At 50.9% G+C, this 21,743-nt stretch overlaps 4 protein-coding genes and 1 long non-coding RNA gene across 15 annotated transcripts; 1 reads left to right on the top strand and 4 right to left on the bottom strand.

Moving 5' to 3' along the window:
* Positions 1–490: 490 nt before the first annotated feature.
* LOC115351655 lies at positions 491–4,566 on the bottom strand. 4 transcript variants are annotated; one of them, XM_030038602.2, is made up of 7 exons: positions 3,512–4,566; positions 3,131–3,263; positions 2,703–2,759; positions 2,356–2,461; positions 2,070–2,236; positions 1,892–1,994; positions 491–1,632 (listed from the first exon to the last, which is right to left on the bottom strand). In XM_030038602.2, exons 2-7 carry the CDS (start codon positions 3,254–3,256, stop codon positions 1,226–1,228), a joined length of 966 nt encoding a protein of 321 aa, XP_029894462.1. In that variant the 5' UTR covers positions 3,257–3,263; positions 3,512–4,566; the 3' UTR covers positions 491–1,225. The 4 variants fall into 4 exon arrangements, with proteins under 4 accessions (XP_029894462.1, XP_029894461.1, XP_029894459.1 ...); XM_030038601.1 differs by lacking the exon at positions 3,512–4,566 and having other exon boundaries at positions 491–1,405; positions 1,547–1,632; positions 3,131–3,505; XM_030038599.1 differs by lacking the exon at positions 3,512–4,566 and having other exon boundaries at positions 3,131–3,505.
* A 1,094-nt stretch (positions 4,567–5,660) lies between these two features.
* Positions 5,661–12,994, bottom strand: MEAF6 (MYST/Esa1 associated factor 6). Of its 7 annotated transcripts, XR_005934086.1 has the most exons (10): positions 12,847–12,994; positions 12,587–12,702; positions 12,416–12,503; positions 11,917–11,962; positions 11,050–11,242; positions 9,757–10,904; positions 9,333–9,391; positions 7,623–7,680; positions 6,958–6,991; positions 5,661–6,469 (listed from the first exon to the last, which is right to left on the bottom strand). XR_005934086.1 is itself a non-coding variant. In XM_030038605.2 (8 exons), exons 1-8 carry the CDS (start codon positions 12,940–12,942, stop codon positions 6,461–6,463), a joined length of 612 nt encoding a protein of 203 aa, XP_029894465.1. In that variant the 5' UTR covers positions 12,943–12,994; the 3' UTR covers positions 5,661–6,460. The 7 variants fall into 7 exon arrangements, 4 of the variants coding, with proteins under 4 accessions (XP_029894465.1, XP_029894467.1, XP_029894469.1 ...); XR_005934087.1 differs by lacking the exon at positions 9,757–10,904 and having other exon boundaries at positions 12,847–12,993; XR_003926860.2 differs by lacking the exons at positions 9,333–9,391; positions 9,757–10,904 and having other exon boundaries at positions 12,847–12,993.
* Positions 12,995–13,888: 894 nt separating this feature from the next.
* Positions 13,889–17,686, bottom strand: SNIP1 (Smad nuclear interacting protein 1). Of its 2 annotated transcripts, XM_030038589.2 has the most exons (4): positions 17,469–17,686; positions 17,284–17,380; positions 16,135–16,724; positions 13,889–15,466 (listed from the first exon to the last, which is right to left on the bottom strand). In XM_030038589.2, the coding sequence occupies exons 1-4, from the start codon at positions 17,654–17,656 to the stop codon at positions 15,202–15,204; spliced, it is 1,140 nt and encodes a 379-aa protein (XP_029894449.1). In that variant the 5' UTR covers positions 17,657–17,686; the 3' UTR covers positions 13,889–15,201. The 2 variants fall into 2 exon arrangements, with proteins under 2 accessions (XP_029894449.1, XP_029894448.1); XM_030038588.1 differs by lacking the exon at positions 17,469–17,686 and having other exon boundaries at positions 17,166–17,321.
* Positions 17,687–17,758: 72 nt separating this feature from the next.
* On the top strand, positions 17,759–21,698 carry DNALI1 (dynein axonemal light intermediate chain 1). Its single transcript, XM_030038594.2, is given in 6 exon segments — positions 17,759–17,900; positions 17,953–18,103; positions 18,199–18,368; positions 19,169–19,347; positions 19,651–19,815; positions 21,349–21,698. Coding segments are annotated over 6 exon segments (804 nt in total). The 5' UTR covers positions 17,759–17,797; the 3' UTR covers positions 21,385–21,698.
* Positions 18,699–21,608, bottom strand: LOC115351652. The gene is made up of 2 exons (XR_003926859.1): positions 21,493–21,608; positions 18,699–18,868 (listed from the first exon to the last, which is right to left on the bottom strand). It is a non-coding gene; the product is annotated as an uncharacterized LOC115351652 (long non-coding RNA).
* Positions 21,699–21,743: the final 45 nt, after the last annotated feature.

Below are 21,743 nucleotides of genomic sequence, written 5' to 3'. Positions count from 1 at the left end.
CCCCCTTCACCTGGCACTTGCGGGGTCACTGCTGCCCAGGTGCAGGCAGCTGATGGTGGCAGACAGTGCAGTGCCAGGGCCTGCAGGGAAGGGCTGCACACACAGGGCTGGCGAGATGTGTTTTAAGCAGTGGGAACAGCGATGAAAAGCGTTTGCCCATCTCTGGGCAAGGAGCGGCTGGTTTGCATAGCCTTCTCGCAAGGCAGGATTATCTCCCAGGCGGGAAGTGCTGCTGCCACATGCTCCCTTCAGCAGCACGGCTCACGTTTGCAATGCACGCTTCCCTGACTGAATCACCGCTGCGGTACACACCGTTCCGTGCCCCAGCTGCCATGGGGTGGGGACCGGTCCCCAATCTGCCTCAGCAAGAGCTCGTCTTCGCACCCTCTCCCCAAAGAGCTGCAGGACCGGGGTCTTTGCAGAGCAGCAGTGGTGCAGCTGTCCCAGCCCGTGCAGCGGAAAGACCAAGCACACACAGCCAAGTGGAAAGTGGCCGCCTGTATTTTACAGCAGCAGAGCAGTGGCTGGCAGTGGCGGGGGGAGCCTGTGGCAGGGTGGGAGCCACCACGCAGCCCCCTGATGCTGGACCAGGGCTTGGGCACAGGGTGGCCCTTCACCCGCAGGTCTTGCATGGGAGCCCAAGGCTGATCCTGTCGCATTTGGACGGCCTGTGGCCCTGCTCGGTCCGCTCTCCTGGGGGTGGGAGGTTCAGCACCCTCCTCCAGTCCCCCCCGCCCCCAGCTGCTTCCTCTGCCTTTGCTGGGCTGGGGGCTGACGGACCCAACACAGCGCTTTGGAGGGGCAGAGGCATGTTTGCTCAGACGTGGCCCGTGCAGCTCAGAGCCTGCTCCACTCGGGGCTGGCACTCCTGCGGCACAGCATCCCCGGCTGAGCCATTCTCTGGGGACGAGGGCCCCTCAGCCCCCCCCCAGAGAGAGGGTTCCCCCTCCCCGCCCGGCCGCTGAGAGCTGACACAAGGAGCCGGCCGAGAGTTGCAATGCATGCGGAGCAGCTGACAGAGGGGCTCAACTGGCCAAGGAGGAAGTAAACGGGGCAGCGCTTGAGTTTTGCAATCCATCCGTGGCCATGGTGTCGCCAGCTTGTGCAAGGTGACGGAGCTGGCGGTGACCTTACTCCTCGTTCCTGGAAGCTCCCAACAAGTTGCGGCAGGTCAGGAAGATGCTCCTTGCTGGACTCCACCAGAGACAACCCGCCCAGGGCACAGTCAGTCCCAGGGGTGGCCCCGGGCAAGGGGTGACTGTGACCTGCCCTGGGCAGCCCAGGAGACAGCGGCTTGCCCTGAGCTGCCTCCCGGCTGGTTCCTGCTTCTGGGAACTGGCTGCAGTTCTGCTGAACAGGCAGGGCTGGGCAGGATGGGGCAGGACGGGGCAGGGCCTGGCTGGCACTGAAGGATGGAGGCACATACAAGGACATGGGAACACAACCAGGACTCCGCCGTCCTGGCCTGTGTCCTGCAGTGCCTGGGCAGGGAGGGAGATGTGGCTCCTTCCCGTCTCACCAACACCCCGCTTACACCTTCGCTTACGTTTTCTGCTTGTCGTGAAGCTGCTGGCCCCAAAAGACTGCCTGGGCATGGGGCTGGCTGCCAGCGTGGCTCCATCCACTGGCGTGCTTAAACAGAACAAAAGGGCGAGAGGGGAAGTGATGGCCGGAGCTCTGCTGAGTGCAGGAGCGCCCAGCCGGGCTCCTGCTGGCAACTGGTACAGAGGACTGGGAGCCTTCCCTGGCACCCTGTCCTCCCAGGTACCTCCCAGTGCTGCCCAGTGGCAGAGCTCAACATGTTGCCCCATCCCCAGCTCTGGCTGCAGGTGGCAGGGCCCCCCTCCCTGACCACTGGCTCTCCATCCCCCCCAATGCCCCCAGCCGCTACCTGCCAGGCTCTCTCCCTCGCTCCCACTGGCACTTTGGTCCTCCGCTTCCCCCAGCAGCTTGGGGCTGTCACCGCTGTCCCACCGCCGCGGGCGCTCCTGCAGCTGGGACGGGGCATGAGGGTCCAGGGTACCAGAGGGGACTGGGGGGGGGGCCTGGGGGCCCCATGGGGGACTCACCCGCTGGCGCAGGCCTTGCTGTTCCCGCAGCAGCTCCAGGAACCGGCTGCTCCACAGCAGCTTCTCGGCGCCCAGCTCGGTGCAGAGGAAGCGGACGTCGGCCTCCAGCGCCTCTAACCTCTCCAGCACGGCCTCGCTGGCGTCACCGCACCGCCGCCGCTCTGCCACTGCCCTGGCACCACAGCTCAGCTCCCGCCAGCGCCCTGCGACACCCCCCCCCCCCCCCGGCCTCCGCACCAGGGACACCCCCCGCCCGCCCACCCGCACCGCCGTGCCGGGGACCCACCTGCCTGCCCAGGCTCCAGCACAGAAGTGGAGCCCCCATCCTGCTCCTCCTCCTCCTCGCTCCCCTGGCTGCCACTTTCCAGATTCGCCTGCAGCACCACGCCGAGCTGAAAGCCGCCACGGACAGCGGGGACTGACATATCCACGGGCAGCCGAGCCCGGCTGGCCCCTGGCACCGACCCTGACCGGGGAACCCTGCCATGCCGTGACCTGGGGACCTACAGCCCCGCCGGTGCCACAGGGCCACCCAACGGACCGTGTCACCAGGCTCAGCCATCTCCCGGGGGGAGTCAGAAATCTCCGCAGCCCCTGTGGCGTGGGGGCACGTTGGGGGAGTGAGTTAGTTACCTCCTCGGTGACCTGGAAGGCGCCGTCCCAGCAGCTCTTGTAGCAGAACAGCAGGTACTGGGGAAGAGGACGGCAGCCGCGTGGTGAGAGCGGCAGGCTCAAACCTGCCCCAGGGAGGGCAGAGCCCGGAGCAACGTTCCCCACGTCCCCAGCACTCTCGGTGGGCAGAACCATACAGTGCCTCAAGCCAACTCCCGAGGACGAGGGTCCCGATCCTCCAGCCACGCTGTCGGACGGCGTGGTGACCTCCTCCCCCATCTGCCCCGGCCGCACCGAACCACAGCCCCCGGCACCACGGGTACAGAGCGGTACACCCCCGGCAGACCCCTGACCCCACGCCCCGGCACCTGGTTCTGGGCACGCGCCACGTTTAGAGCCGACACAAGTGCTTGAAGGCCCCTGGGGAAGGGACCCCTCGTGGTACCCACCCACACCAGCCTCCAGAGCCACCGCAGCCCCCGGAGCACCGTCCCAGAGAGCGAGAGGAGCCGCCAGCACCCGGCGCGCAGGAGCTGCCTCCACCTCGGCACCGGCGGGCCACGCTGCCTGCCCATGGGGACCCTGCAGACCAGGAGATGGAGCGGTGATGTGCCCACGGCCCTGGGAGCCACTGGCTCGCTCACGCGCCACGCTCCGCACACTGGAGGGACGCGTGGCAGCCGCGGGGTGCACCGGCACATGCTGGTGTCCAGCCCGGCTCGCCGAGTGCCAGGCTCGCAAAAGGGAGGGTGAGCGTTCATGGGCCAGACCCCAGCAGGTGGGACACGTGTTCAGCAGGGACACGCTCCCCCCTGGCTGTGCCCCCTTACCCGGCGATGCACCACTGGACGTGGCCCAGGTGGCTGCTGCCCCTCCTGCGTGGTGTCAGCTCTCGGCTGCTGCTTGCCGCTTGCTTGGGCTCGATAAAATCCTGCCTAATCCTCTTGGTGACGAGGCTGCGCAGGGGATTAGTGTTTCTCCTGCTCTACCTTTGGTGGCCATAAGGACGGTTGCTGCTCTGCCACCCCTCATTCGCTCTGCTCAAGATTCATCTTCTACAAGCAAAGGACTTGTGATTTATTTTTAACTACTACTTCTAGCTTTCATTAGCATTCAGGTAAAAGCCCGTGCAGCGCACTTTGACTCCTGTGTCCAAGGCCAGGCACTGGCTATCCTGGGGATCTTTAGTCACTCAGGCTGTTTAGGAATTAAAACAGAAGTCTTCAGAAATAAAATAGAAGTTTTAGGCACAACTGCCAGAGTCAGACTCCAGCATCCATCTCATGACACTCTTGTAGGTGATGGTGCTTATGTCCCCAAAGTGATCAGAGACCCCCCCCACCGTCCTCCCCCCCGCCCCACAGTAACACCGCGGGGAAGCTGCTGCTGCAGAGCTTCAGCCATCAGTGCTTGTTCTGGGACAAGCTGGGGCAGACCGCGCAGAGCCCCACGGCCTCTTAATCTCACCTGTCTCATGGCAGCCAAAGGGCTGCTGCCCATCAGCAGGACCTGGGAGGGAAGAGCTGCGTATCAGCAGAACAGGGTGCCTTCAACTGTGAACCAAGCGTTTGCCATTTAGCTTTCTGCCCTGATCAGTGTCCTGGCTCCCCAGGGCTGCTGCCATCAGACACTGTGCTCATCAGAACAGGCTGTCCCCTTCCTTTAGTGACAAACACTGCCGGAGGCAGGAAAGGTTGCGTTTTTCCCCTTGTCCCTGCAGCACCCCTAATGCCTATCACAGGGAAAGTGGAGCTGATTGATTGACACTTTGCCACAAAAAACGCCTGTACACACAGGCCTCCGAGCAAGGCTACACGAGCCCTTTGCTGTTTCTCTGCAGGTAAATGTTCTGGCCTAAAAGGTACAGCAGCTTTCCTTGAGGTCAACGAGGTGCAGCAAAGATTTTTTACTCTCTGAAGTTCAGGCGCTCTTGCAATCCTTGCTTTGGAACAGCAGCAGTAGTGGGAGAAAAACTGCTTTTGTACCAAGGCCAAGTAATCAAAAACCATCAGCTATGACTTCTTTTCTCCAGAACTATGGAAAAGCAAGTCCTTTTAGGAATTTATGCTGTTTCCTAGATCTTCCACCCCCCCTGTATTTAACCTCTGTAACTTAAAACACAAAAAAGTAGGACAGCTTTGCTGCTCTCCCGTTAAGCCATTACATCCCGACACCCCCCTGCAGATAAGCAGCCATCGGCCCCTGACAGCAGAGTGCCAGCTGCTCACTCTACTGCGGGATAAGCCAGCTCCCACTGTGAACAAATACACAGCTGCCTTGATCCCTGAACCAGACAACAGAACAAGGGAGAACTTTGCCCTACACATTTGCCTTCACTCTTCGGTACCGCTCTGCACTGACTGGGTTGCCTGGAGGGAGCTGAAAAAGACCCAAGACACCAGGAAAGCAGAGGTGTAGCAGAACGGAATGAACACTCAGCTGTAACAAGTGCACATGCACGCACTGGGCGCGCTGTCAGGCGAGCGATACAACTTTTCCCACAGCACTCATTAAGAAGACACAAATACATTACAGCACTGGTAACAAAAGCTATTTACCACCTTGAGAAAAGCAAAGCTTACTTCAACATCAGCATTGATATCTTGACCTGGCGACTGTGAAAAGCACCTAACACTCATCTCTCTGTGTACTCAACCAGTGGCAATCCAGACTGCTCATTCCTTATCTGCGGGCATTCTGCCAGTATCAGCAAGAACTGACTTACATCCAAGTCCTGCCTTGAAGCGGGATTAGTTGGAACGCAGCTGGAGATTAGTGCCTGGCAATCCTTTCAAGTAGTCAATGTTATGTCTACCAGAGGAAAGAAAGCACAAGAAGGGTCACGAGACAAGGAAGAGCTACTATGCAGAAGTAGAAGAATTCCAGCAAAGTCCTCATAAAGCAGATGGAGAATAAAAAAGCACATGGAGAATAAAAAGGCACTAGGAGTCAAATTTTGGACTGAACAAAACATGAGAAGAGAGACAAACATGTAATTTTATTGTTTATGTACAAATGACAGAAGTTTGTATTAAAAAGAGAATCCACCCAACCTCAAAGATAGCAAAGAGCAAGATGGCTTTGGAGCTCCAGCCTTCCCTGCATCTAAAAGCACTGTGTAAATTTTAGGGGATGGTGTTTAAAATTAAAGTTAGAGAAAAGGCTTAACCACCTTCTTCTCTGCTCGAGTAAGAATCAAAATAAGCTGTTCCACAAAATGAAGAACTTTCCACTCTACATGGATTAAAACAAAGAAACCCAAAGGCAATTTGTTAACTATACACTTTGGTTTAAAAAAAAAAACAACAAAAAAACCAAAACCAAAACCAACAAAAAACCAAAGCAAAACCAAAACTACAATGCTAATTATCAGCAACAAAAGTAATCTAAGTCTGACAACATAGATGGGACATACTGAATCATACCCTAGTTCCAGTGGAAAAAGAAATACCTCTCCATGGGTTTGCAGATGACAGGGGTGGCGGCAGCAAGATCAGCCAATTTTGGGGAAGTTCCTGACTGAGGTGGAAGCACAGAACAGTCAGGAACTCAGGACTACTACTACTACTACACCTTAGTCTTCCTGCAACTCAGGTGATTTAAAAATGATGCAAGTACATGGTCCAAGATTTTCTCCCATCTAAGTTCTTTAGAGTGAGCCACTCCCATGTGCAGACACTTGGCCAGAGAGCTGCCATCGTGCTCATTCAGTCGACTGGCATTTTTCTCAGTGGGGATTCATGTAGACCTAAATCCCGGAAGCATCACCACTGATGAGTCTAGTAGTCCTGCAGAGAAAGAAAAGGACAGGCACATTAAGACCTTCCTACCTTCAATACTGCTTGCAGAGCTGGGATTCTCAGTCTTCTCTCATTTCTACATACCATTAGTTGCAGGCAAAACAGAAAAGAGATTTTTTTTTGTTGTAGCTAAACATTCAAAAGAAAGAATCCTTCAAAACCTTAGTTCAAGAACGCATCAACCAAAACCAGATGCTTTTAATGTTCCAGATCATGACAAGATAATAGAATGCAAAACAGCTTTTTCCATAAAAAGTGGACAGGACTTAACCATGACCTAGCTTCATAACAAACCTACCTGGGCTTATTTACTGTTAAATCCACAAGACAATGCTTATTTCATACCATGACATTCCTCAACCATGAAAATAAGATCTTAAATTACAGCAGAGGGAGGCTTTTTAAGATTAGGAGTCAGTCAGCCACTCAAGTCTACAGATGAGCAATGAAAACAATGACAGAGCACTGATACTTACGGCTCTTGGCTTTTTGTTTAACTTGAGATCAATCCTGTGGTTGGAAAGATAAGAGAAATGTCCATTTCAATACATTAAACCAACACTAGAGTTCAAAGAACCAGCTACTGCATATGGCACAGGCTACAACAAAGACTATTTGGTTAATTCAATCCACATTCTCAATTCGGCTGAGCCAAATCACTGTCCCAATATTACTGGACAAGAGAGCAGCAAAGAGACGGAGAGTGGATTCTTTATTATTTGCTAAAATGCATATTCCGTCCACTCAAAAAAAGAGTTAATAAAGATTCATAATAAAAATCACAGGGAAGTTATGCAGCATAAAGAAATAAGGTTAAATACGCATGCTCTATGTTAATTTGTTAGATGTGTAACTATGCCACAGGTAATTATTCAGACATAGTGGTAATGGTTATTTACTTGGAATAGAGATAGGAGTTTAAGATGACAGGGATTATATGAGTCAAAGGTACTGGTTTATTACATTTTTCCAGAAGGAAATATCCAAGTCTACACTAATCTCCTTAAGAAGCAAAGCCAGAAGAATCAGTTTTGAAACTATGTTTTTAAGTTAAAAAGTTTATCTATTTAAAAATGAAATAGAAAGGTAAAGAAGAGTGAAGTTAATTTAATTTTGCTGAAGTTATTAAATAAAATGTTACCTCCATCACGCTTTTCTGTTTTTAAAAAAAACTTCCCAGCCTAACCTAATATACATACCTACAATTAAACAGATAAACTATGGGTTAGAAAGGTCTCAAAAGGCACATTGGTGTCTACACACTAACAACACAGCACAAGTACTAATTCAAGTCAAACTTACTCAAAGTCATAATCAAACATGCCAGACGGGCTGAGGGGCAGCATTTGAAAGGAAGAAAGCAATAGAAATTAATATACTAATGAATTAAATAAATTAGTTGATTAGCCACCCTAGCGAGATTACTAAAAAATAAAATAAAATAAAATAAATAATAAAGCCAGTGTTCAAATGCCATAAAGTTCTTAAGATATCTTAACCAGAATTGGGCACAAAAAGCACTCCAGATTTGGCAATCCAGAGTCCCCCTCCCCAGTGGGATTTCCGGGAAAAAGAGGTGTTAGAACAGAGGCAGACTGGTTTTATGGAGGGAATTTTAGGTGCTGAAAAAGGAAGCTATCAGACAGGTGAGAGTGCACACTAGCTCACAGGCAGAGAGAAAAACCGATTTGCTTGCAAAAACAAACGAGCGGGTGGTCAGAAAGCAGTGGCTTTGTCTAGATTATTACGGCAAAGCAAAGCTTGTTCAGGCAGAGGTGGAGATGACACAGAACTAAGTGGCCAACTTTGCATTCGAATATTCTCATAATGTGCACACATACACACATCCTCTTGCACTCGCTTCCTTTAGAGAGCTAAAAAGAGAACACGGTCATTTGGCCAAAGCTAATTACAGTTTGGTGACATTCCCACCCCTCGTCTCAGCATTCACACAGATACCACAGCACTGTCTCTAGAAACACTTCTGCCCCAAAGCTAACAACTGTATTGGTGGGAAAAGACTTATCATCAAATCAGCTGTAACTTAGTAGCTTTTCAGCACTAAATTTCTAAGAGGAAACAGTCTTGTTTTCTTCTGAAATACTTTTTAGCCATGAAACTTGCTGAGCGCACAGAAAAGAATCATCTTGGCCTTCCTGTGGTCTCGGAGGGAACAGAGGATGACTACAATAAAGACACTGTAACTTCCATCTGATTCCCTGATTTTAAATGTTCGAAGTTAAACTGCCTATTCATGCCAGTTCTGCCCAGTCTGAATCCAACTTTCCACACTGCTCTCGGTGGCGTACAAAGTAGAAAACCCAGTGGAGTCAGTGCACCTTCAGGGTGCCTGTTCCCAGCACCTCCCAGTTCTTCAGGAACAGGTGAGCAGAACTCAAACGTATGCCGGCAAATGGAAGAGCTTCTGAATGAAAAGAGGCGCCAATGTTTCTTTTTGTTTTTCTCTTTTTCATTCCATGACACTCAAGAAACAGACATGCAGGTGTCTTCTGAAAGAGCAGTCTGGGCTGCAATGCATTTTAAAGCACTTCGCTATACCTTCAGTAGACTGGGACTGTTTTGTTGTTGGGTTTTGTTGGTTTTTTTTTTTTAACCTAGATATACCTAAAAATTGTTTGGTCTTTTCTGCCAAAATTTAGAAGATAGTAACGGCAATCACAATTTTAACAGAGTTTTTATTACAGACGAACTTAATTATCTTCTTCCTTCTTCTTTTAATTATCTATCTGGCCACGCTAAGCATTACGAAGTAGTCAATTACTAACTTACTAAGCCTTTCCATAAAGTAATGTGTCTGACGTATCTCTTAGGATGATAAGAATTGCCATACCAGATCAGACCAGGGCTCCTCATGTCCAACATTCTGTCCCCGACAGTAGCCAGCATCAGCTGCTTCAGTGGAAGGAATGTAGAAGAAACCCCAATGCAACACAACCTGTCAGTAGGGCAGTTTCTTCTAACTCCTGTCGCTAAAGTTCAGGTTATGTAATGGAGCAAAAGAATTTATATTATTTACAGCGCTTGTATTGCACCCCACTGCATCTGCAGTGGATTGGTTTGCTGTCCATGTAAGTGCGTGCTTAGTAGAATATTTTATAATTTGTCTGAAATAGCAGATTTCTTAAGCTGTACTTCAGTTTTACAGATTGTTCCTCTGAACTTGTTTACAGATGTAGTTTCTCGTGTTATTCCTGAACTTCTTTCCAATTGTCTACAGGCAAAAAAAAGAGTTTTGAACTGCTTTGGATTCCCACCTCATGAGGACCCAAAGGGACATCCAGTACTTCAGGATGTTTGCCCAATTAAGACTGCTGTAGGAAGAAAATTCTGATCTAAGAATTAAAGACACGCTAATGACTCAAAACCTAGCGAAGGAGAAAAAGTTGTTAAACATTTTTCAAGCACTATACCTACCTCTGTATCTCCCAAACCAACCTTCCCCCAGCAATCTTTGTAAATTTTTACCACTTTTCTTTAAAACATTTCTCTCTTGTAATTGTATGGGAAGGTCCCTTAAAAAGGAAAGCCCATCCACACACAAAGCCAACAAGCTCAAAGTTAGCAAGAACACTCGATTTTTAAAAGCTCCTTTACTTCTAATAATCTTTAGGCACCAGTTCCAGCAATCACTTCCAGAAAGGTGCAGTAAATGTCTCCTCTTTCCAAGTGCATGGATTTCCATGGATTTTTCCCCTTAGGGCCTGACTCCACAGTGCACTGTCATACTCTGTAGAAAGCCTTGGGCCAGCTCTGCTGAGGGGCACCAAGACACAGGTAAGCAGCACATCATGCTGGCCCATGGAGAGCAGCGCTGTAAGGCAGGGAGTTTATTTCAGATTTCCAAGTCGTCAGCCCGCCATGCTGCATCACACCTTAGGGGCTTACCTTAAGGGACAGAACTGGTCATCTAAATTCAACCACAAAGAGTTCAGAAAATCTTTGTTTCACAGGAATTTCAGGTCAGTTTAATAACAAACACTTTGAGGTTAACGTGACAAATGCCATAATCAAAAGAGACTCAGTCTGGGACATGACAGCTGAAAGGGCTTGGAGTGGAAATCTTAGTGAAGGCACTGGGAGCGTCCACAACCCCCAAAACATTCCAAGTTGCTTTTTCACCCTCCTTCTCCAAAGAAAGTACTGACACTCCTATCTTACTTGGATCTGCAGAAACCGAGAAGCAAGCACAGGAGGCCAGGACTGCAATCTTCCTCTACTGGAAGGAAGACAGTCTTATTCTCCTGGACAGATAGGAGAATTGAAAAAGCCTAGTCAAAAGCCTAGCTGTACCAGAGCTGGAGTTAGTACCCTGTGCTGCTTGTTCATCTTCTTCAGCATGCTTTCCCCTCCTTGATACAATGGGGGCAATGGGGTCCTGATGAACGCTACAGGATGCATACAACTGAAAACCAGAAAAATTACCAAAACAAGTGACCTGAGCTGCTCATTACTCTAACAAGTTACTCATTCCATCCACATAATAAGGTAAATTCAACAACAGCTAACCATTCAGAAGGCATGACAAGAAGGCTGCTGGTACCACTAACCTGTGTCGATTTTTGTTCTTCCGTTTTTTGTGGCTGCTGTGGTGGCTCCCCGAAGAAGTAGAGGAAGCAGCTTTCTGGGGTTTCACCCCCTGCACAGACCCATCCAGCTCTTCAGCATCCTCCTGGTTGGGCTCATTCTCCTGATTGTGAAAGTCTGGAGAAGTGTCACTTTCTGTGCCACTGCCTGGCTCCCCTAGAGCATGACAAACACAGACGAGCACAGCGGTTACCACCCCACAGCTCACACCCCAGGCTGCCCTGGCAAAGCCCTGCGTGGAAGAAGCAGCCCCCAGCAACAGAACATGGGGCAGCAGAGACACGCTGAGCCTTACGGCACCAGGCGGTAAATAAGAGAACCTGAAAAATATTTCTGAAGGACAGCAAGCTACGTCCTCAGCAACTGAAGCACACTAGAATTGCATGCGATTTGGTATTGATTACAGAAACATTTTTTAAAATCCTGAACGTAAACCGCTCCTCCTCACGTCACTTGCAAGTGACTGACAGAGACACAAACAGAAACGCGTTGCTTCAGCTCTTCTAGCCTCTTTCTCCAAAGACCACCAAATCCATTCAAATAAGTTGTATGCACAATAAACCCTTGCTCGGCATAAAGGTTTACTCGAGAAAGGAAGCTCAACTTTACTTCTGTTTCTCACGGTGCCACTTTGCTGACTTGTGCAGCTAGCGGGTGTGCTGGGAGCACTCAGGAGCCAGCCTTAGGGGAGCAGCCTCAGGTCCCTGGACGGGGAGTGCTGCGGGGGAGCAGCACGTACAGCACGGATCCAGACAACTGGAGACAGAGCTGAATGGTGGGGAGAAGTGTAGTTCTTTCCAAATTCTGAGAGAAATGAGAAAGTGACTTACGCTTCTCAATCAGCTGGTCCTGAACTCCAGCTAATGCACTGACCGCCTAGAAAACCGAAAGGGATGTTAATGAAAGCAGTAATTCACTTACCACTTTTCAAATGCTCAAAACCACAGAGATCGCCTCAGAGAGAAAGACGTGTCAGGCCTTTGCTTGAAAGAGCTTACAACCTAGCACCAGCACAGCAGAAGGGGGTTAGGAGCAAAAAGATAAAGACATGGATTGCAGTGACAGGCGTGTGGCACAGGTGGCTCTTGACTGCAGCTCCCTTCCGCCTCTCTGGGCACTAGGAAAGGGGTTTCTGAAAGGGGCTGCGACGGGGGAGTGAAGATGCTCGGGTCAGGTGAGATTGGGCAGATACAGGAGCTTAAATGGAAAGCTGGTCCTGCAGCAGCCTGGGTGACCACCAAAGAGCAGCAAGGGGTGGGGAGCGGGACGGGGACAGGGATGGGGATGGGGACGTCCGCTCGGCCCCGCCGGGCCCGGCCCGGCACTCACCGCTGCCGAGGTAACCGAGGACTTGCTGAAGAGCCGCTCGGCCTCCTTGAACTTGCGGTTCCTCCGGTCGTTTTTGCTGTTGGAGTTCCTGAAACGGAGAGAAGCCACATCGCGGGGGCCCGGCCGGGCCGGGCCGGGCGGGCCGGGCCGGGCGGGGCCGCCGGGACTCACTTCTGGTTGGTGAGGTAGCGGTCCCAGCCGCGGATGATGTTCCCGTACATCTGCGTGTCCTCCAGGTAGCTGCCCTCGAAGGCGTAGATCTGCCGCTCCAGGTTGGCCAGCGTCTCCTGCCGGGCACAGCGCAGCGCATGGAGCGGGCCCGGCCCCGCGCCCGCCCCGCCGCCCAGGCCCCGCCGCCCGCGCGCCCGCGGCCTAGGCCCCGCCACCGCCCGCCGCCGCCCGGCCCCGCCGCCCGCCGCCCCGCCGCTCACCGCCAGCTCCTGCTTGCGCTTCACCAGCTCGGCCAGCTCCCGGCGGGTGTCGGGGATCTGCGGGGGGCCGCCGGCCTTGGCGTGCAGCGCGGCCATGGCGGCGCGGCGGCGGCGGCCTGGCGGGCCGGGCGGGGCGGGGCGGCGGCTGCGCTGCCGGGAGGGGCCGCCGGGGGCAGCGCCGAGCCCGGCCCCGCCCCGCCCCGCCCCCGCAGCGCTCGGTCAGCCGGCGGCGCGCCCGCCGCGCCGGCACCGGGAAGCTCCAGGCTGAAAACAAGGCCGCGGACCTCGAGACCCCGGTTCAGGCGCGGCGGCGGCTTCCGCCGGCCCCTTCCCCAGTGCCGGGCGGGTAACGGGCGAGCGGGGAGCTCGGGCGCCGGGCACGGCTCGGCCGGGGTCGCTCCCGCCCCGATGTCCCCAGCCCCGGGGGTGGCGGGACCCGGCCCGGAGGGCTCTCGCCGCGGGCAGGGCAGCGGGGACGAAGGGGGTCGCCGAGGAAGGAGAGGCTCTGGCCTCCTTTCGCCATCGCAGCCGTAACCGTCCCCTCGGTGCCGGCCGCTGTGGGGAAAAAAGCCCGTTCGGAGTAGGTCCTCCCAACTTCGGGCACGTCCCCGTGGTTCAGGCCAAGGGTTTTTAGCTCGCTTCGAGCTTCTCTTAAATCACGTCAGCCTAAACGCTCTGCAGTAAGCGAGACTCGAGGGGCTCGTTTGCCCATCCACAGCGCCGACCGGCTCTGGCGTAAACCACATCCCGATCTCCTATTTCTGAGCGTGAAGCTGTCTGCGCCGGGGGCAAACAGCCTGGGCATGGAACGAGCCACCCGGGCCACGCTCCGGTGAGAAAGGTGGGAGCAGAGGGATGTGGCGCAAACCCTCCGCACCCGTCTCTCCGCACTCACCCCCTCTCAAGTACACCAATTGTGCAATTTTTAAATTTTTTTTTAACATGTTTGGTGTCCTTAATACAGAAATTAGTACTGAAGGTTCATCTATTTCAAGGAACATAAAGAGGAAAAAAAGGAACACTAGAAAAATATTACAAGTGATTAGGGCTAAATTTACAAATTCTTTATTTAAAAACCCCGGGAGTATATATAAAGGACATCCTCCTAGTCAAAACTCATTCTACCCTCTGTTTGAAAACCTACATCAATGCCCCGTATTTACACCATAAATGTTCTAGCCTGTGTATACAATCTGCAACACTTGTATACACAATGTATATACACAGCAGGTATGAATAGCTTGTGACCACAGAACAAACACCCAGGCAAATTAGTAAACAGTGTGGAAAATGCACATTTCTTATACCATAAAGCAACAGGGAAAAGACATCCAAAAATATGCAAGCGCTTTCAGTGAGTGGAATTGGTTTTTTCTCTTCCTAAAGGGTTGTTTTCTTCTACAGGGGAAAGGACTATTTTAAACAAGTGATTTGCGTAACTTTTTATAAAAAGAAAACGTAAATAGTGCAAACTGGTTAAAACATGTCACCACATAAAAGGTACTTATGTGTAATACAAACAAAAACAAAGAGGAGTTATTCATGGGGCAGGGGTGGTATCAGAAATAAAGGCCCCAGCTTTAGAGCTGGACACTCCACATCCAGTAACAGTTTCAGCATGGTTTGTTTGAAACAGGTACTGGGCAGACGCTGACCTAGACCTCACCCCAAATCACAGTATTGTCACCTAAAATCCCAGGAAGCGTTTAACTTCTGTGTCAAATTACCTTGTAATTTTCAGGTAGCCTATTCCAGTGAAATGCCCCTCCCTGAAAGTCATCACAAGGCAAACTGACAACCCCAAACATACAAATACAAGAGGGGCTTTGCAACATTTCTGCCTTTTTAGTGGCGAGCCAGGTAAATTTTCCCATCTAGACCTCGTAACAGGCAAAGGAATTTGGCAAACTCTACCAAACAAGACGTGTTACAAAATGCATCGGGTTACTTTCTAGCTAATATTTCAGTTAAGTAGCATTTTCAAAGGGCTAATGACAAAACAGTTAATAAAAATAATTTAAAATATGCCAGCTATGTTTTACATTGTTTCCTAGGACAGTCAATGTTGAATATTTCCAGCATCAGAGCTTTCACATCCAGGTGCTCTTTCGCTTGTCAGGGGGTAAAAAAGAAAAAAAAAAGCTGTATTTCCTGATATGCAGAACTGTGAAAGATGAATGATCAGTGAAGTCCCCCAAAATAAACTACAAGAACAGACCAGCAACAGAAAAAGGACTTTAAGGCAATAAGAGGCATCAGTGCTGCGATGCTCCAACACTTTACATCCCAATGCAGGTTCAACTGCAAAGAATTTCTCTCCCTTGCACCCCGCCCCCCCAATTTCCTCCTCATCTGTTAACTGTCAGACTCTTCCTCCTTCTCCTCCTCATCATCATCGTCCTTTGTGTTAGCCTCAGATTTATCTGAAGATTCATGGAGAAGAACATATTCCCTGCTACTGAACCCAAACTTCAGTACATCCTTTTCCTTTAGTTCGTAATAACGCTGAGGTTCAATCCGCTGGTTATTTAGAAAAGTGCCGTTCCCAGAGCCCAGGTCGATTATGTAGGGCCTTACTCTGCGGCCAACGGTACCATCGGCACGAGTGTACTCCACAAGCCTAGCAAAACAAAGAACACTGATTCAATCACAACAGTGCGAGACAGAAAACGTACTCCAAAAGCAGACGGGTTTTCCAACACGTGAGCCCTGCTGCAGTTACCAGTGAGCTGTACGTGCAGAGATCCAAACAGGTCTGATGAGAGCAATGAGAAACTGTGTGAGACTGAGCGGATTCTGACAGACTGCATCACTTTCTGAAACTTCTGATGATGTAATACAGTAATTCCTACAACAGAACAGATGGCTGTTCCCTAAGAAAGCATCTTTGTCTCCAGCAGCAGGCAACCCCTGCTGCTTCAGAGGAGATCAGCAGACTTTGTTGTGAAAGACCAAATAAATAAAACCTCTCCTTGAAATACTTTTACTGCCAGTTACACCTGCCGGTTTATTCCAGTTCAGATATACGCACAGTTCCGTCTTTAACCCTGCTGTGTTATTTGTCTTACTAAAAGGCTGCCTGTGGTTAAATGAGAGGAATTACAGATATTTTTGGTTACTGCTAGGATGATATGCAGCAGTCAAACATAAATTCCATCTCTCTCTAACATACTTACAGCAAACTCGTACCTCTCAACTGTGCATACCCAGGGTTTTTCTGTTTGGTTGTTTTTTTCTTCAGAAATTCCTGAACAATCCCGTTTCACCAGCAGGCAGAGTAATACTTACCGGTACTGAAACACAGCGTGCTGCTTTGAGCAGGAGGGATGGTCAATTGGAATATCTGCGATTCGGCGGTGCCTGCCCAGAAGATAAGCACTCTGCCTGTGAATGTACATGACTGGGAGAAACTCGTCATTTTTGAAAGGATAGAGGCGCCATCGCTTCTTTGGAATCCGAGCTTCGGGGGGCTCGCTGTACTTAATCACAACACCTCGGAAAGTGTTGGTATCCTCTAGAAGCGCACCAGACAGTTCAAAGCTTGGCTTCTCTTTGTTTACAGAAGCTTTTTCTTTAGGTTTGTTATCAGAGTGACCGAGTTCTGGATTCTGGTCAACACCACTGCCTTCGTTATTTTGTCGATGCTCTCGTCTTCTCTCGTTATAAAACTCCCTCTCTGCTTGCTGCTCACGGATGTTCTGAACATCCCTCTCTCGCTCGTGGCCTCGAACTCCAGGCCTTTCGTTTGGATTCTTCCTTCTGTCTGAGTGGTCTCTGTGTCTGTCTCTGTCACCACTTCTCTCTCTCCTGTGTTCTTGTTCTGATGGGTATCTCTGCTTTCGCTCCTCGTTTACTCTACGACAATGATCATCTCGCTCCTGTAAGGAAGAATCGCTTATGGTGACGAATTCAGAACTGGAACAAGAGAGCAGCAACTGCACCTCAGCTTTTAAGAAAATCGCAATCCTACACATGGAAAACGCCTACCCAGACGTGTCGTGGGCAGAGCTAACACAATGCGAGGGAAACTTATTTCCTTGCCAAACTATTTGGATTCCTACGACTCACGCCGAATAAAGCAAGATCAAGAAACAGCGTGACGCGTCATCTGCTCTGGGCACGCGAAGAAGCTTGCGGGGACAGCCTGCCTAAGCAGCAAAGGCCAGGTTCACACGCATGTGTGGAGACCCAGGCCCTCAGGGCAAAGCCTGAGGTGGGCAGCACGAGCCCGTAAACGGCCAAGACCCTCCTTTTCCTCACACGCCGCACCACAAGGACCAGAAGAAAACAACTGCCGGCCGAGAAGTCGTGTTCCGTACCTCGCGCGCCCGAGTCCCACAGGAACGGCTGTCGCTGCGGAGCCGGGAAGAGCGCCCGGCCCCGCGAACCCCTCGGCGGGCAGGACCGGGCCTCGCTGCTACCGACAGCGCCATTTACCTGCTTCACCTTCACGGCGGCGTGGTGCGGGCTCCGGCTCCTCCTGCCCCGCGGGGACCGGCTCCTCCGCCCGGACTTGCTCTTCCTCTTGGGCGATCTTAAAAACAACGAGAGGAAGACTGAGCCCCGTGAGCCGCGGCCGGGCCGGGCGCAGCGCGGGGCCCGCAGCCGCCGGGCGGCCCTACCTGCTGCTCCTGCCGCGGCTGCCCTGGCGCGGCCCGGCCGGGCCCCGCCGCTCCTCGGCCGGCGGCGACTGGCTGCCCCGCGCCGAGCGGGAGGCGGAGCGCCGGGGGCTCCGCTTCTCGGCCTTCACCGCCACCTCCCGCCGCCGCCGCCGCTCCCGCCGCCGCTCGGCCGCCGCCGCCTCCTCCATGGCGCCGCCGGCCGCCACAAAGGGAAGTGCGCGCCGCTTCCGGCCCGCGCGCGGAAGCGCTTCCGCCGCCGAGGCGGCCGGCACCGCCCTCGGGCGCTTCTGCGCCTGCGCACGAGAGGGGGCAACAAAGACTCCGTCGCCATGGCGACAGCGGCCGCGGCCGCCATGATCCCGCCGCCGGACTCGCTGCTGCGGTACAACCCGCCGGTGCTCGTCACTCGCCGCACGGAGAAGCGCTCCCCCGGGGTGAGCGGGGCCGGGCCGGCGACGCGCCTCGGCTACCCGCCGCCCCACCTACGCGCCTCCCGCTCTCTGCTCTCCGCACCCCTCGCTCAACTGACCCCGCCGCCGCCCGCCCCGCCGCCCGCCCCCCCCTCCCTCCGCCCCTGCCCCCCCCGAGTCCGCGAAGCAGCCGCAGGAGCTCCTCAACGCCATCCTGCCGCCGCGGTGAGCGGGGCCGGGCCCGGGCCCGCCCCTGCCCGGCAGAGCCCGGCCGGGCCGGCGGGGGGCACCCAGTAAGGCCCGGTGCTGTGTCGTGACAGGGAGTGGGAGGAGGAGAACCAGCGGTGGGTGCAGGAGGTGTCCAGCGCGCCCAGCACCCGCCTGGACGTCGTCCACCTGCAGGAGCAGCTGGACCTGCGGCTGCAGCAGAGGCAGGCGCGGGAGACCGGCATCTGCCCGGTGCGCAGGGAGCTCTACACGCAGTGCTTCGGTCAGTGCCCAAACCGGCGACGCGGAAAGCATCGCTGCTCCTCACCCCAGCATGCCTCCTTCCAGAAGGTTTAACATGGCCTTGGTCCCCGCCGGGCAGGGCTGGCTGAGGTGTGCTGGCCATGCAGGGTGAGGGTTTGCTGCTCCGGCAGCCGTGCTGCTCCCGCCTTTGCTGCCGGCCCACAGCTCTTGCGTGCTCTGCAGCTCAGAGGGGTGTGACCCCGACCCACGCCGCCAGCCTTTACACAACGCTTTACGCTGCCTTGTCACTCATAAAGCTGACCCTCGAGAGACACGCATACATAACGGTAAAAGAGGCAAATTCTCTTAGTTGTCCTTAACCCAACAGTTATTTTAAATTAACTTAAAACACTGTATAACTGTTAAGCACTCTTACAGACCCTGATGACCTGCTGCCAGTCTTCCAAATGCAAGAGATCGCCACTGGTTTGAGCAGGATCCTTCTGGAGGCTCTCGACTCTCCTGGAGGCTTCCCGATAACTGCAAAAATTGTTACAAATTTTTAGGTGTTTGCCGTTACAGCTTTAGCAGATCAGTATCACTGTTGTTACCATAGGTTCTGTACCACCACTCTGCTTTCATTTGCTAGCACTCGATGTTATAGCTGTAATGTAACAAAAAAGAGAAAAATAAATTATGACTATCTCTGGTAAATCCACGTTGCTTCCGTGGTGCAGAGAATAGGTAAAAGGCAACAATCTCTGGACCCTGTATGTATCCAGCAGCATTCCCAGAGGACAGTAGCTACTCTAACCAGATTGTCACAATCTTTCTTTAAAGATGAACTGATCCGTGAAACTACAATTAACTGTGCAGAGCGAGGACTCTTGCTGCTTCGAGTCAGGGATGAAATCCAAATGACAATTGCTGCTTACCAGACACTGTACGAGAGCAGTGTTGCGTTTGGCATGCGGAAGGCACTACAAGCTGAGCAGGGCAAATCTGACATGGAAAAAAGAGTAAGTTGGGCTGTTAACCCCATAATGTAGTTTTCTGCACATGATACAGCATAAGGATATTACATTAAAAGTTTTATCGGAAATCAGTTATCTCTGTTTCCACTGGATGGCAGTGGAGATCATCAAAACGCTTGTCTTACTGTTTTCCTAGGGCTTAATTGCACTTCATAAATTATGTGCTATTCTATCTGGAACATTTTAAAGACTGTACAACATACAACTTTGTTCCATCTTAACTGAAAATCTTAACTGAAAATTGATTACTAACAAACAAAACTTGAGAGATCTGTGCTCTTTTCCAAGATTGCAGAGCTAGAAGAGGAAAAGCGGCAGCTGGAAAGACAAGTGAGTGAACAGAAAGCTAAATGTGAAGCCATTGAAAAACGTGAAAGTGAAAGGCAACAGATAGAAGAAAAGAAACACACTGAAGAGGTTCAGTTCCTGAAACGAACAAATCAACAGCTGAAGGTTAGTTAAAAAAATGCAATTCCAAATAGTAATGGTAAAACTTCTCATTTTGTAATTGGAAAGATACAAAAATATCTTTCTCCTTACAGTTTTAAAAGTGTTACATTTATGACGCATTTGTATTAACGTTCCACTTTCTCTAAATTTTTAATGAAATGGGAAAACAGCACTTTTGCATTCTCTACTTCCTTGCTCAGTCAGCAGTTGGTCATTACTAGTAAACCTGATGATGCAAACAACAGGTCAGATTGAATTTGAGTCATACACACATTCGCCAGGGAGAGATTTTTTGAATTTGTTCAGAAAATGATAAATTGTTATAGTCAGCTGGAGGAGAGCAGATGCATGCAGCCGAACCCCAAATGCAGAGGCTTCAAACCTCACTGATACCCCAGGAATCTATTTCTGCATAACTTGATTGTAAGGTTGTAATGGTTAGCACCCCTTCTCAACTACAAAACAGAAAATCTAGTGAAGGCAAATTAAGAAATTTTGTTTCTTTGCCGTTGGCCGTTAAAGTTGACTCCCTGATAACGAGACACATGACTTAACATTAAATATTACCTAATAAGAACAATTGTGTACTTATGCAGTACAGACTGCATAATTACAGGAGTAATTTTGTGCATGCTGCTTTGGTGAAAACAGCACTTCTGCTCGTTACTTTGATTTTGAAAGGAAAAAAATCCCCACATCTTGTGAGTAAAGAAAAAATGTTACCATAAACAACGTTAAATGTTTCTGGCTACCGCTAAAAACATTTCCTTTACACTGAGCTGCTTTCCTCATCTTCATTGTTCCTACAGTTTCTCCTTTCTAAACCACTGACGTCTTCAGGCCATCTTGAAATCTTTCAGGGTACAAAATGGAATAACTGTTAGATCAAATATGTGTTGCCACTGAATCCATGTTTCTTCCTTGAAGTACAACTATTCTTAACAGCTGTGTGTATACTAGTGTTGTAGTTTGTTCTGATGGCACCTCTAGGAAGAGGACAATCTAAGAGTCCTGGAAGCTTCATGCGCTACACGCTCCCTAAGCATGGGTAGCTCTCCGATCAATCTACTAATTGGGCGTCAAGTTGTCTCAGCAACTGAAAAACTTGCTGTTCCCAGCTACTTTTGTCCCAGAGTCAGAGTTTGTGTTCCAAATGCGAGAGCCAAATATTTAATTTAACTAACATAGTCCAGCCTGAAGTCAGGCAATTCAGACCACTGTTTCAACAGCTTTTATTTAATTTCCTCTTCAATGCTTTACATTATAAAACGAGTCTTTCATTGTATGGAACCAAGGCCAGCTCTTTTCTTCTCAGAATGCAACAAGTGTGTATGCCAAGAATGAAAAGCTAATTTATAAAACATGTAGTAAGGAATGGAATAGCTAGGGAGAAAAACCCTGGCCTGCTTCTCTTGAAGTATTGCAGCATCCCTCAGCTCCTCACTTTGAATATCTAACAATTTATCACTTTACAGCAACGCGGGTTTATTTTTTAGGTTGAATCTAATTTGACGTACTGTCTCATTTGTTTTTCAGGCCCAACTTGAAAGCATCATTGCACCAAACAAGTAGATTTTTTTGCTGTTCTCCAGGCAGTGCTCAGAAGAGCTGTCAGAGCAAGAAGTTTGCAATTAGTGACAAAGATTTGTCTTCATAAAGCAATCTTGAATTTTCACTTACCAGTAACTGAAGGCAGCGTAATTGTATTATTTCTTCCTTTTTCTCTTGGAGAGTTGAAATTCAAGAGCTTCATTAATTACTGCACTCTCTTTCAATGCCACCTCAGCACTCAGCTCCTTAAATAGTGAACCTGTCTGGGACTTGCCTGTTAGCAATACATTACATGACCTTCAAAGCAGTAAACTAATAAACATTCTTAAATGCAAGCATCTCTGTAACATTATTACTTTGAAAATGTAGAAAATTCAGAA

The sequence above is a fragment of the Aquila chrysaetos genome, chromosome 16, assembly GCF_900496995.4.
Source record: "Aquila chrysaetos chrysaetos chromosome 16, bAquChr1.4, whole genome shotgun sequence".
Lineage (NCBI taxonomy): Eukaryota > Metazoa > Chordata > Aves > Accipitriformes > Accipitridae > Aquila > Aquila chrysaetos.
This window is presented reverse-complemented; position numbering and strand designations above follow the sequence as displayed.